The sequence below is a fragment of the Lactuca virosa genome, chromosome 5 (assembly GCF_052849685.1).
Source record: "Lactuca virosa cultivar CGN04683 chromosome 5, Lactuca_virosa_CGN04683_v6, whole genome shotgun sequence".
Classification (NCBI taxonomy): domain Eukaryota; kingdom Viridiplantae; phylum Streptophyta; class Magnoliopsida; order Asterales; family Asteraceae; genus Lactuca; species Lactuca virosa.
This window is the reverse complement of record NC_136430.1, coordinates 11,697,460-11,711,276: the sequence shown is the minus strand read 5'-3', so window position 1 is coordinate 11,711,276 and position 13,817 is coordinate 11,697,460. Positions and strand designations below refer to the sequence as shown.

Sequence of the window (13,817 nt, the reverse complement as noted above, 5' to 3'; positions counted from 1 at the left end):
AGTATTATTACCACTAGATTTTAGTCTAATATTTACCGTAACTAATTATTAGTCTTATTATTATTATTATTATTATTATTATTATTATTATTATATAAGCGTTTAAACAATATTTTCCAACCACTATGTACAGACAGGGGCCAAACATAAAACACCGGAGGGCAGGACCATTTTGGCATATAGCACTTCTGAAATCCAACAACCCTATGCGACCCTTTAAACCAGATTCCTCGTACCGCGGGTAGTTAAAAAGATATTATAACGACACTTATATAAGTCATAATAATAGCCCAAATATTTATTATAAGTTCATAATAACAATACTAATTTTAAATATAAGCTATATTAAAATAGGGTAAGCATAACTTACTTACAAGGGGGTTTTAGCTAGGAGTCGGGCTCTGCAGGGGCAGAACTTCGTCGCTAAATCTTTCTAAGAAAGGTTCGTGCAGCGCTTCAGCGCTCACCTTACTATACTAAAACTACAGAAAGAGAAGTCGAATCACGAGGGACCGGAATGCTCGGGGGATAAGAAGAGAAAGACTCTTGAATCAAGAGAATGATGAAAGAAATATGAGAGCCCAAGGCTCTTATTTATAGTAATTGAATTTTCAAAAACTACCCTCCATAATTACTTAATGACCTTATAGTTATATAAACGACTAAACACCCCTTTATAATACTATTTTAAATAGATTTAACGATATTTATACTAAACTAATGTCGAAAGTATTCAACACTAGACTTATAATGACCGCATCGTCGATACCTTTCTAATGATCTATACATTTGTATATATATATATATATATATATATATATATATATATATATATATATGATTTATACTTTATTTTAATACGTAAATATGCTATTATAATTTATAATTTGTTCATACGAACTCCGTTTTTGACGCTCTTAATATCCACGCGTAGGTGTAGACGTACTCTACAACTTTCATTTAGACTCCGTTGGCTAATTTTGACTTTATTTTTAAAGTTATATTTTTAACAGGTCGGGACAGGAAAAGTCCGTTAAAAATTCATAACTTCTTCATCCGACGTCCGTTTTCGTCTGTCTTTTTACCGTTGCGCTACTATTAATGAGATCTTCAATTCTCATTTAGGTTGTGTTGGCCAAAAATCGATCGATCTAAAATTCGAATTTCGGGTTGTGCGCTGCTATGCCAAATCTTAGAAAAATATAACTTCCTCATACGAAGTCAGATTTTGACGTTCTTTTTTTGTATGTTCTCGGTTTAACGTATACTATAACTTTTGTTTAGATAACTAAGGCTAAAAAGTCTTCTATCATAAATTCACTATTTACGTCTCCCGGTGCCGTGCCGGTTTTGCCGTAAAACTTCGACGGGCCATAACTTATTCGTTATAACTCGGATTTCGGCGTTCTTTATATGTACGGAACCCTTGTAACATATACTATGACTTGGTTAAGATTATTCATTCTAAATAATCTTCTATTAAAAAGTCATTTTTGACGCTTATTGTCTCTAAATTGACTAGCCCGAATCTACGAGCGTTACATGTAACATCCCAAAAATCTAAGTAAAAATTTCATTTTTAATTCAATCCAAATACCATCAAGTCACATATCAACCATTCAAAAGTATGTCATAGTAAATTATTTATCAGAGTACAATTTCCAAAATCATAAATATGCGGAAAAACATGGGTGAGTACGTTGCGATCAAGCCGGGCCCTTCCCTTTCAAATCGGAAGTACCTGAAAACATAAAACATAACTGTAAGCACATAGCTTAGTGATGTCCCTCAAAATACCCTGTACCATACATATAAACGGGCCCAACCCAAACTACATACGGGTCCCGCCGACAGCATAACAACCCCCGCCCAAATCGCTTATGGGCCCCTCCCACAACATAACGGGCCTCACCATAATAATATATAAACATACATACGCATGCAAGAGTCACAAAGACAACAAGCATACACATACATATCAGAAAGTGTCACAAATACCACTATCATCCTACAAGCATGATCCAGTGGGCTGACATTGGTGCCTTCGACCCACGAGAATAATGTAAAGACTCACCTCAAAATGAAGATAGACAAATCGCACTCCTGGACTACTACTACCAAGACTCCTCACAATGAACATTCCAATGAACCCTAATAAGTACTTGTGGTAATAACCCATGAAGGTCTAGACTACCATCCAACATACCAAGGGGTAAAAGACCATTTTACCCTTCCCTTAACATGCTTCTCAACGCATGGCCCAAGCTCAAAAGACCCAAGGCCCAGCGAGGACCAAGAAACCTAAGGCCCAATAATGGCCCAACAATGGCACAAGACCTAAAAAGGGTTACTGGTGAGTACGCTAAGTGTACCACCAGTACGCCGCGCGTACTAACTTTCGCCAAAGGAAATCAAGGACTCAGGCACGTACGCTCAACATACGCTTATGTATGACCCAGGTTACCAAAACACCATTAAGCTCTTAATGTATTAAGTCCAAACGTCCATTTTGCAGATATGGCTCTTGGGGATGCCTTAAATGATAAAGTCACTAACTTGATGCCTTTGCATGGCTCAAAAAGACTCAAACCTTAGTTTTAACATTCTACTCCCATCAAATGATCATTAAATCATGAATGTTTGATCTACAACCATCAATATGCAAACTTTATGGTCTAGGAACCTCAGAAACATCAAAAGGAACATCTCATAACTTCTGGAGTAACATTTACTCACAAGAACTCATTCATGGGACTAAAATATGCTAAAATATCAACTTGTTCTAGATTTAAGTATAGAATAACCAAGGTTAAGACTTTATACCTCTAAGAAGCTGAGGAAGATGAGTAAACCATAGATCTACAAGCTCTTACTTGATGAATGCTCCTTCACCAAGCTTCTTCTTCTTCAATATACACCAAACACACACCAAAACACACACAAGGATCAACTCTCTGTAGAAATGGGTTAGGGTTTCGAGATAGTGCTTAAAGGGGTAATAGAGGCTGATAATGTGAGAGCCATGGGACATACGGTGTTTAAATAGGGTGCAAACCCTAAAATTTAGGGTTTGCCCCTGTCCCACGTATGCCCAACGTACCAGGGGTATAACCCCGTGTCCAACATCCTTCGAGGTACGCCTAACGTACCTCATGTACGCCCAACGTACGAGGTCTTCATGCAAAATAAATAAACATAAGAAATTTACCTGAAATACTGGGCGTTACATTTTGTGCCCACAACGTGGCCAAGGAAGGCCACAACGTGGAAGGCTGTTGTTGACAATTTTGACCTTAGCTTTGACCGTTGACTTTGAGGGTTCACATTTGACTCGTTGAGTTTTAGTCAAATTTCTAGTTTTAGAAATATGGCATGAGTATTTATCTTGTGTGGCGATATAGGTGGCGTTTAGCACCTATCTCCTGTTTTGCGAGACGTCGGCTTTTGACTTCATTAGTGAGGTGATTATTCTCACTATACTTGTGGGTTTAAGGCATCAATGCTCGCCCACTAGATTGTGTTATGTAGGATGCTAGCTGTCTTTTTGACACTTGTATGTATGTTTGGGTTAAAAACACCCCAGGTCTGGGCCCACTATTGTATGATCACTATTATATGATGGGTTGGAATATACCCCAGGACTGGGCCTACTGATGTGTATTGGGTTGAAATATACCCTAGGGCTTGGCCCCAAGACTAGGCCCACTGATATGTATTGGGTTGAAACATACCCCAGGGCTAGGCCCACTGAATTGTATGGTATGTGGTATTTTGGGGAACTCACTAAGCTTTGTGCTTATGGTTTTGTGGTTTAAGATTTTCAGGTACTTTCAGTTCGAAAGGGAAGGGCCTGACATGATCACACAACACCCCCCCCCCCCTTGATTTTTATTCCGCATTGGCATTTGATGTTTACTTTGATGTTGAGAATATTTTATACTCTGATTGATTTTGAGACAAATTGGTTGTATTTTGGGGTATTTGAAAAATGAAAATTTTATTACTGTTTTTGGTTCGTTACAACAGGTTAACTTACATAAATTTTAGCGAAAACCGAGAAATTATGCGGGCAGAACTTTGACCCAAATACTTATTTTCTTAGGGCTCCTATTTACTCCAGAGCCTAGCTAAAATATCCAGAAGTCCAGAAAAAGTCGGACTCAAGGCTGGGAAATATTTTGAGAGAGAAATATGAGAAATGGGGCTGCTTCACAGCTTATTTATAAGTGAATTTAGCAGGCGTGTCTCGCCTATCAGGGTGCGCGCCGCGCCCTCTCGTCGGCCTCGCTTCTTCGAAATGTTGCTATGTGTCGAGCAACTGGTGGTCCACGCCCCCACCTTCGAGAAGCGTACGCCGTGCCTACCTGCGTGTGACGCTTTTTGAAAAACTTTAGAAAATCGTATATTTCTCATACGAGCTCCATTTTCGACGTTCCTTATATCCACGAGTAGCTATCGACGAGTGATATAACTTTCATTTAGAATTTGTTGGCTAATTCTCACTTTATTATTGGACGTTCTCTATATGCACGAGTGATACAACTTTCATTTTGAACTTGGTGTTTATTTGCATAGATCTCTTTTGGGTTGGGTTTGTGGACTCTTTTGGTCCCATTGATGAAGTCCCATGAGTCCATGCCGTTTTTAGAGCTTAGAGTTGCCACTCTTGGTGTTATTTGGGACCTAGAATCATAAAGTTGCCATTTTTGGGGTTGAAATCCACCCATGCATGAGCTAGGGCCTCTTTCATGAAAGAAGGATGTTATACTTTGAGTTTGGATCCATTTGGGTCTTGTAAATTCACCAAGTTAGTGACTTTATGAGTTTAGACGTTAAGTAGAACTCAGATCTGTGATTTGGACCCTTGGTTTGAAGCATTGAGTGCTTAATAGCGAAAATGACTTAATATAGAAGTACACTGGGCATACAAGCTGGTACGCATAGCGTACAGGTCATGAAGCCAATATGCGCTGCGTACAGTTGAGTACGCCCTGCGTACTTAGTCAGAGTGGGCTTCACACATGTGGGCCTTGGTTTGGGCCATTCCTTGGACCTTGTTGCTTTGGGCCTTAGTGGGTTATCAGAAATCAGACTTTTGGGCTAAGAATATGTTTGGACTTTAGGGTAAGGCCCATTTGAGGAGTTTGGTCCCAATTTGGAAAATTGGGCCATAAGTAGGTCATTAGTGGGCCTTGGTAGATTACTTAGTGCTGGGCCTTTTATGTGATGGATTTAGGCCTTAGCCATGGATCATATTAGGCCAGGGGTAAAATGGTCATTTTACCCCAAGAATAAATTATTGGATATTAATTGGAACCCAAGTATTGATTGGGTGTTATTTTGTACTGATAGCTCGAGGAGTCGTCAGGACAACGACTAGGGATTTCTATCTGTGAGATTCAGCATCTGAGGTGAGTTCCCTCATTGGGCTATAGCGGGTCTAAGGCACCAATGCCGACCCTTATTGGTTATGCTAGGATGCTAGGAGTCTACGTGACCCTTGCATGTGTTATGTGCTGCTACATATACCGAGCGAGGCTCGATGCCAGGCGAGGCCTGAAGATTTGAACATATGCTTGAGTTTATGATTGTTATGTGTATTAGTATGATTATGTGATATTGATTGAATGTGTATGGCGGACGAGGCCTAATGACAGACGAGGCCTGAAAATAACAAATCTGTAAAATAAGCGGGGCTTGATGCCGGGCGAGGCCCGATGTCGTGCGAGGGCCCAATATGTGATTTATTATGTACTAGTATGGGGTAGTTTGGGGAGCTCACTAAGCTTTGTGCTTACTGTTTCAGTTTATGTTTCAGGTACTTCCGGTAGCAAAGGGAATAGCTCGTGTTGACTGCATCACACACACAATTGGGTTTCCGCATATGATGTTTACTCTGATTTTTATGACATTTGATACATTAGATATTTTGGGATGCATGTATGATGTTTGGAAAATACTATTTTATCTATTTTAAAAATGAAATTTTTGGGACCATATTTTGGGATGTTACATTGACCATGTATGAATTCTACCCACAATGGTAGAATGGCACCTCAATATGACCTCATGAAGTAATGCGGATCTGTAACCAAGGTTAAAGACATTTGGAGAAGTCCACGGTAAGCATGGAAAAAGACTCGTCATTGCGACACTCACTCAACACCCTTTTGGTGCCATGTAATACGGCCTCGGCGCCACCCGACACCCTGACCCCAAACTGAAAATCATTGAGATACTTGGTCATTTATTTACCAACACCTTTCATGGTCAACTTGAAAACCAAACATCTCTATATAGTGCTTACTGCAATAGATCGTATTCCCTTGTCAGGTTTTAAGTGCGGCGTAAGAGGAGCAGAGACAACAAATTCTGCCAAACTCGAAGGGCATCTTCCCCGTAGCCATAGATTAAACACATATGTAATAACATATATGAGGTCTTTGGCTATAACTGAGCCTTCTCCACAAAGAGCATCCGAAATATGTTGAACTCTCAACCCATCTCTCCCACACGAGGTTCCTTCAGAGAATGATTTAATGCCCCTAAGGACATTATCAATATCCAGTACAAGGGAAGGTCTTTATAGCGAACTGTATGCTTTCCAAAAGAGTCCAAACATGCCTTGCGGCACACCAGACATATCTCATCAGCTGAGAATATTGGGACCATGATTCGATATTTGAGGATAGTATGATACTCCACATGAGACATATGTTGGCCAAGCCTATCTATAGGGCTAGCCAAAAGAAAATCTTAATGAGTGTATAAATTCGTGTAACACGGTTAAAATCGTGTCTATCCATGTCATGTCACACAAATTAATTACGTGTTATGCTCGTGTTTGACACCCAAAACACGGTTTACAATTCATGTCATGCTTGTGTTTCACACATTCGTGTTGTGTAAATTTGCGACAGAGAAACATGAATTACCAGGTCTATGTAAAACTATGTAATAATAAGACAATTTAATCCCGTTTGATCTTATAAAATTTTGGTTATTAAACATATTTTCAAAAGAAAAACATAAATACATAATAATTAAACACGAATTATTAGTTGATGATTAGATATCCCATATAATGTAAAGTTAATCATAACTTAATGATTAAGTAATCACACCTAATTCCAAAATGGCGACCATGGCATAACACTTTGTATATCTTCAATATAGAGTGGGAGACGTGCATTTGATACTTTTGATACCATCATTACTTTTATACAAACCAATCCAATCCGTTTTTATGGTGTAACAGTTGGAGAAGACTGAAATTAATGTTAGTTATGAATATGAATTATGTTAAAACATTAAATATTTAACAACGTCAATTTATGTGTTTGTTGACTATCTTAGGCCTTAGGGGTTGATCGGATATGTATTTGACTATGTCTATAAGTTGTTTAAAAGCTATTGACCTAATTTATGTTAATGCCGGACAATTTGCACATAAAGATAAACTTATTTTACGATTAATTTTTATTTTTTTAGATAATTGAATTTTTCATTTAACTATAAACTTATAATATAAACGCTTTTTATAAAGTTAAAACATAATTTATAAAACGTTTTTTTTTATGAATAAAATAAACTTTGTTGTAATATCCAATTCGATAATAGCAATGAAATACGAGATGCGCACTCCTTGACTGTTTCTTGAATCTCTTTCTTTGTACACACAATACATCTACACATGCAGTTACTGTGTGTGTGCTTTTTCTGATTTCTTCTTCAATCGATTGGGTGAAAACACCATTTCCCTCCAAACATGCCCTCATTCTCGTAACCAAAATTCGCAACACTGCAGAAAATGGCGGCGTCTTCCACTGGATTTGTGTCTAAAGCAAGGACTGCCTTCCATTCTGCCGCTGCCAAGGCCGAGAAAGTCTTCACCGATATTAAAAAATCCGATTCTTCCACCGATCTAGGTTTGAATCTTCTCTCTCTGTTTAAGTTTCATCTCATTCCAACTCAAGTTTCGTATTACAATCGAAATCGCAAGTGCTATTTTTGAAAGTTTGGGGTTTATTTCGTTTACTTTATTTAATCCTTTGGATCTTGACTTGATTTGTGCATCGTTTGACACTGAAGAGGAGCTCGGTAAACAATCGCCGATTTCTGAGAAAGACGATTCTCCTAGCGGTGTGATCGTTACAAAGGTAGAGCTAATCCTAGTCTATACCGTTTTCTCATTTCCAAGTGGAATTATGATGTTCACTTTGTAATTCCATGGATGATCGATAGAGGCAAAAAGGAATCGGAATTTACTGTTTTTCCCCTTCTATTAGTGGTCTGGTTTGCAAAAGTGAACAATTTCAGCTTTAGTTATTGGCTGCTTACATTCAACTTATGTTGAATCTGATTTCTTTGGTGAATTTGACTCTGGTCTTATCATCGACAGGAAAAGAATGCAAGGTGGAGACCTGAGCCAATTAAAACGAAGCAGGATTGGCAGGATAGATTTAAAAACATAAGGTTTGGGAAAAAGGGAGCTCCAGAAGCTGATAAATCCGATGATACATCAATATCTGTTCCAATATTCGATGAAAATATGTTCCTACCAAGCTTGAGTCCTATGCCAAAGGTAACAAAAATAATCACTTCACATCGATTCTCTTAAGACTTAGTTATGTTCATTTGTATGTGTATATTATTGCACTCTAGTATTAAAGAATCTTTACATTCCATATCATACAACTGAAAGTGATGTTCATATCTTTTAGGAGGCAGAAGTCGGTTTGTTGGGTTCAGACGATTCAAATATTGATATCATACCATCAGCTGCTGTGCTTAGGCAATTGGCGATAGGTGTTGAGTAAGTTCTTTCCATTGTTTGATTTTGCCAAATTTTCCAACTTGTGAAGTTTTGTGTAAATGAGATTGTGAATTGCAGGACGACCAGAATGGTGAGGTCAATGAAAGATCTTCTGATGTCATCAAGAGATTCTTCGCCTGTGAGGGAGAAAGCTGGTTTAAACTTCTCCACAGTGAAATCATTAGTACTGAGGGATAAGGAAGATAAGATTGATATGGAATTCGGTACTGATGAGAAAGTCAAAGTTGTGTCACTTATCAGTTCACTACTTGGTGCAGGTAGATTCTTTCTTTCTTTTGGTAAATGTCTGTAGATGTATTCACGCATTGCCCTTGATGATCTTTCAATTCCTTGCAAGATAATCACAGAAGGGCATCTTTCTGGAAGGAAGAGTACGTGTAAATTGGAGACAAATCCAACAATTATATCTTTGCTTAAAGACCTTCATGCTGCCCCTCCTGACAGCTTTGTTGTAGAGCTTGCTGAAGCCATTGGATGCTTGAAAACTCTAAGGAAAATGGCATCTTTTTGGTACAGGGTCGTTGCAGAAGTAAGTGAGTTGCTCTAGTTTTAAAATTACTTCAGTTTGCATATATAGTATATACTTTAGGTGCTGCTTATTTTTCATTTTATGGGGACATAATTTAATCTTAACAGATAGATCGTCGTGTTTCCTTAATAATGGGGACAGATATATACTGGTGTTTCTTTTTGACTCAATATAAAGAGATGGATTTTATGGGCTAAGTGAAAGGAGTGTGTCTTATCCATTAAGACTTTATTGTCCTATTGAGTACAATTAAAACTCTAAAAGATAAGCGACTTAAAGAGAAAATTAAGAGTTATTGATTGCCATTTTGTGACATCAACCCTTTATATTTGGGTGTAACCTCTTTAAAAAACTAATCCTATGAGTTTGGGAAAAATGGAATTTTCTGTAGCAGATGGTTTTGGTTATAAAATTATTAATGGGAAAGTACAATAACATATACTTTTATTTAAGACAGAAGGGTAAAATGGTCAAATTTTCATATCCAGATAATTCATTTGGTCCAAAAAAAAAAAGAAACAGGCAGAAGGTTTTTTTTCTTCATATTCATATAGCACTTAAGAATGAAAAAAGAAACAGGCCTTAGTGTTGATGGATTTTGAACCTTTGGTGTGTGCAGTTAAGAAGATTATGGTGTGATGGACAGCATATTCCTGGCATCCCTGTTGACAAAATTCCAGATTTGAACTGCTGTCTGTTGTATCAACAGTTACAGGTCATCAATTGCTGTATCTCAAGAAAAAAACGACGTGCAATTGCCACGTCATCATCAGTAGAGTCTGTAATGATGTATGCTAAAGTTGGATCTGGGGAATCTGTGGTTCGATTAGGAGCTGAAAAAGAATGCGAGAATTTAACATTGTTGGAAACTGGTGAACCTGTGTATGCCCCTGTCATGCAGGAAGAGCCGTTGCTCACAGAGGATCTTGTCAAGGAAACAGAGGAGTTTATATTACGTACAGGGAGGTTAGTTAATGGATTAAAAAATATATATTTTATAAAAAACAAAAATCTCAGAATGGAGGAAAGAGTTTTTATTTTATTTTTATTTTATGTGGTCAGTGTTGGAGCAGGGTGCTCTCAACTGCTTTCAGACATGCAAGCTTTCAAGGCTGCAAATCCAGGGTGCATATTGGAAGATTTTGTTAGATGGCACTCACCCCCTGATTGGGAGCCAGCTGGAGATGTTGAAAGAAAAGAAGATGATTCCGATTCGTCTTCTAGAGGACACTTGAGTATGCGTATGCAGAAAGAAGGTATATTATTTAAAAAATGATTTAATGATGTATTATAATTATATGTGGAAATGATTGATGATGGTTGGTGTTCAGGGAATTTGTGGAGAGAGATATGGGGAACTGCAAAACCGGTGCCAGCTGTGAAACAGTCTCCGTTGTATGATGAAGATTTGTCTGTGTAAGTGAAAATGAAAGTGAGATTTGTTGATTTGTGTGATTCAAGTGTTGATCATGAATGTTTTATATTATATAGGGAAGGCATTTTGCATGGGCTAGAGGATCTGTCGCCTTCAGATTTGTTTGAACAACTATATGTTTGTGTTGTAAGTCATGTTTTTCATTGAGATGTTCTTTGTTTGGAAAATGTGTGTGTGTTTTTAATTAATTAGTTAGGTTGATTTTCAGGTGTGTTCGGGTTGTGCGATTGCTGAGGCAAGAACCTCAAGCAATGAATATTTGTACAAGATGTTCCTCGAGTGCAAAGACTACATTGTGGCCTCTTGTCAGGCCAAAAATTGGTTTGAGAAACTTGATGATATATGTCAGGTATGGTATCTTATTCTTATATATTTATAATTTATATTTATATATGTGAAAGAATTTGTTAATTTATTTTTGACTTTTGTTTATGTGGGTATTGGGTAGGTGTATGAGACGGTGGTAATGATGGTATTAAGCCCAGATGAGTTCATAAGGCTCACAAAGAATCAGCAAACTGAAGACACTCCTGCCACCTCCGGTGAACTAAAAGCTCGATTTAAAAGGCTAAGCTTCGTGTTTGGCAACAAGGACAAGAGCAATAATAATAATAATAATAATAATAATAATGGGAAAACACCCCCTAAAAATACAGAAGAAAACCACAACAACCCACTACGCCAATCAATCACATCAATTTTTTCAAAGAAACCACCCAAGCCAGGGGGTGCATCCCCAGTTACTTCAATTCAAAACGATTGGATAGATGTATAATAATCATTCTTCGTCGCTAGATTTAATTGTAAATTCTTCTTCAAATAATATGAGAGAGAGAGAGAGAGAGAGGTAAATTTAATTTGTTGTTCTTGGAGAGATGGATGGATGGATTGTGTTTTTCGTATACAGAAAACCAAACCCAGGAAACTGTATATTATCGTTGTTAAAACACAAATTACAAATTACAGTTTACATGAATGGAATTGTCACTTGAAGCCTTCCTCGTTAGAGTTTTCATCTTTATTTGCATCGTCAGATTCAAGGTCCCTCATCACCATTCCTGGCACCACAAAGTTGGCAATCCAGTAAAGAAATAAGAACGCCAGACTGTAATTGTAAACCATAAAAACACAAAATCATTACACTTCACACATACACATTGAAGAGGGAGGGTGTTGAGGAAACCTTGTGGGAATCAAGACTGTTAAATCTCCGGTGGTCGCTGGTGAATTGACACCTAGAACCACCAGACGGGAGGTGGTTATAGCCATGGCCTTGATCCTCGTGGGATTTACTACTGGCAAGTAAAAGTTGTGTCTTTGAAACACCAACACCCCACCTAATCCTGATGGTGCAGGCTGGTGGTTTAGGGTGGTGGAGAGTGGTGGTGGATGATGGTAGTGGTGGACGGACCTCATTCTTCAAATTTCAGTTTAATTTTACCACAAAACATATGCGTGTGGATAATAATAGGCTAGGTACTCTTTGGAGATTGGTTGTGGGGCGGAAGGTCTTATGGATAGGCCTAGAAACAGAATTTTATAGTATCTTGTTTAAAGGTTATGGTTACTAAATACCAGGGACCATCTTTTCGTGTTTCATATTCATGCCCGACAAGCTACAAAATTAATGGTTGTTTTATAATATTATTATTGATGGTAAAGACTCTTTAAATGAATGATGAGTAAATTACACGAATGGTCCCTATGGTTTGTGATAATTTGTATGTTTGGTCTCTAACTTATTTTTTTAACTCGTAAGGTCTTTACTGTTTGTTTTTGTTGCATGCTTGGTCCCTCTCTTACCTAAAAAACTATTTTGCCCTTATTTTTTAATTTATTTAAATAAACACATTCCTAACCCCACTTCCACCTCATCTTACCTTACATACCCTATTTTATTTAAATAAATTAAAAAAATCAAGGGCAAAATAGTATTTTTAGGTAAGACAGGGACCAAACGTACAACAAAAACAAATTATAGGGACCTTCCGAGTTAAAAAAATAAGTTAGAGACCAAACGTGCAAATTACCCATACCATAGGGACCATTCGTGTAATTTACTCTTGAATGATTGTTAATTCTTCAATAATAATTATAAATAGAGAATAAAAAATCTCTAACACCTCACCTCACAAATCTTTATTATAATATAAAGTTATAGACAACAGCTTTATTTATTTTATTACAACATGAAATCATAAATAAATCATAGTTCCAAATATTAAAATAATGAAAAAACAAATTAAACCACAACTAACTCAACCATGTCATGCACATTGTAATTATACGTACAAATGCATGCACTCAAGGCAATCCACCACCAAAACCTCCACCGGAACCAGCACCAAATCCTCCACCAGAACCACCTCCAAGTCCACCACCACCACCACCGCCGCCGCCGCCACCACCACTTAACCCTCCAATCCCAGAACCACCTCCAACGCCACCACCTGCTCCTCCTCCAAATCCAGACCCACCTCCCAATCCACCACCACCTCCTCCACCAAACCCTCCTCCTCCACCACCACCTCCTAATCCAGAACCCCCACCAAAACCACCTCCCAATCCAGAACCGCCACCAACACCACCTCCTAACCCACCGCCACCACCACCACCGAATCCACCACCACCAAGCACACCAGAGTAGAAGTTCTTCTCATCCCGAAGAGTCCCCTTCGAGCCATTGGAACTCAGTTTCCGAGCCGAGGATGTACAAACCAGAGCACCAAAAACAACAAGAAGAAAGAATTTAGAAGAAGCCATTTTCAGCTCAGATAATGATGATGAAGATGAGAAGATCGATGGATTGTTGATGCTGCATTTATACAAGGTTAAATATGCAAATCATGCAACAAAAACTTGTACGGTACAATTCACTAATAAAAACCACAGAGATTTAAAATTAAGTAATAAATGCAAAGTGCAAAAAATAGATGGATCTTCCAATTGCATTTCCCCAACTGTTTCTTTGACAAAATCCACGAGTTTAACAAGACTACATTGCCTTCAACCACACA

The 13,817-nt window shown here is 38.0% G+C and overlaps 1 protein-coding gene and 1 long non-coding RNA gene across 3 annotated transcripts; one reads left to right on the top strand and one right to left on the bottom strand.

The window, feature by feature from the left end:
* Positions 1-7,633: 7,633 nt before the first annotated feature.
* On the top strand, positions 7,634-11,796 carry LOC145115166 (Rab3 GTPase-activating protein catalytic subunit). 2 transcript variants are annotated; one of them, XM_079051386.1, is made up of 12 exons: positions 7,634-7,928; positions 8,092-8,159; positions 8,402-8,584; positions 8,724-8,815; positions 8,894-9,093; positions 9,184-9,365; positions 9,985-10,331; positions 10,428-10,621; positions 10,697-10,781; positions 10,857-10,926; positions 10,997-11,149; positions 11,249-11,796. In XM_079051386.1, exons 1-12 carry the CDS (start codon positions 7,811-7,813, stop codon positions 11,573-11,575), a joined length of 2,019 nt encoding a protein of 672 aa, XP_078907512.1. In that variant the 5' UTR covers positions 7,634-7,810; the 3' UTR covers positions 11,576-11,796. The 2 variants fall into 2 exon arrangements, with proteins under 2 accessions (XP_078907512.1, XP_078907513.1); XM_079051387.1 differs by having other exon boundaries at positions 7,635-7,928; positions 11,009-11,149.
* LOC145115167 (uncharacterized) lies at positions 11,707-12,642 on the bottom strand. Its single transcript, XR_013711463.1, has 2 exons — positions 11,984-12,642; positions 11,707-11,905 (listed from the first exon to the last, which is right to left on the bottom strand). It is a non-coding gene; the product is annotated as an uncharacterized LOC145115167 (long non-coding RNA).
* Positions 12,643-13,817: the final 1,175 nt, after the last annotated feature.

What these genes read in the sequence shown, in the direction of transcription:
- LOC145115166 (XM_079051386.1), top strand. Translation starts at nt 7,811, where the DNA reads ATGGCGGCGTCTTCCACTGGATTTGTGTCTAAAGCAAGGACTGCCTTC. An exon ending in CAATTGGCGATAGGTGTTGA is followed by an intron (nt 8,816 to 8,893) that starts GTAAGTTCTTTC and finishes TGTGAATTGCAG; the next exon opens with GACGACCAGAATGGTGAGGT. An exon ending in CAGTTCACTACTTGGTGCAG is followed by an intron (nt 9,094 to 9,183) that starts GTAGATTCTTTC and finishes AGATAATCACAG; the next exon opens with AAGGGCATCTTTCTGGAAGG.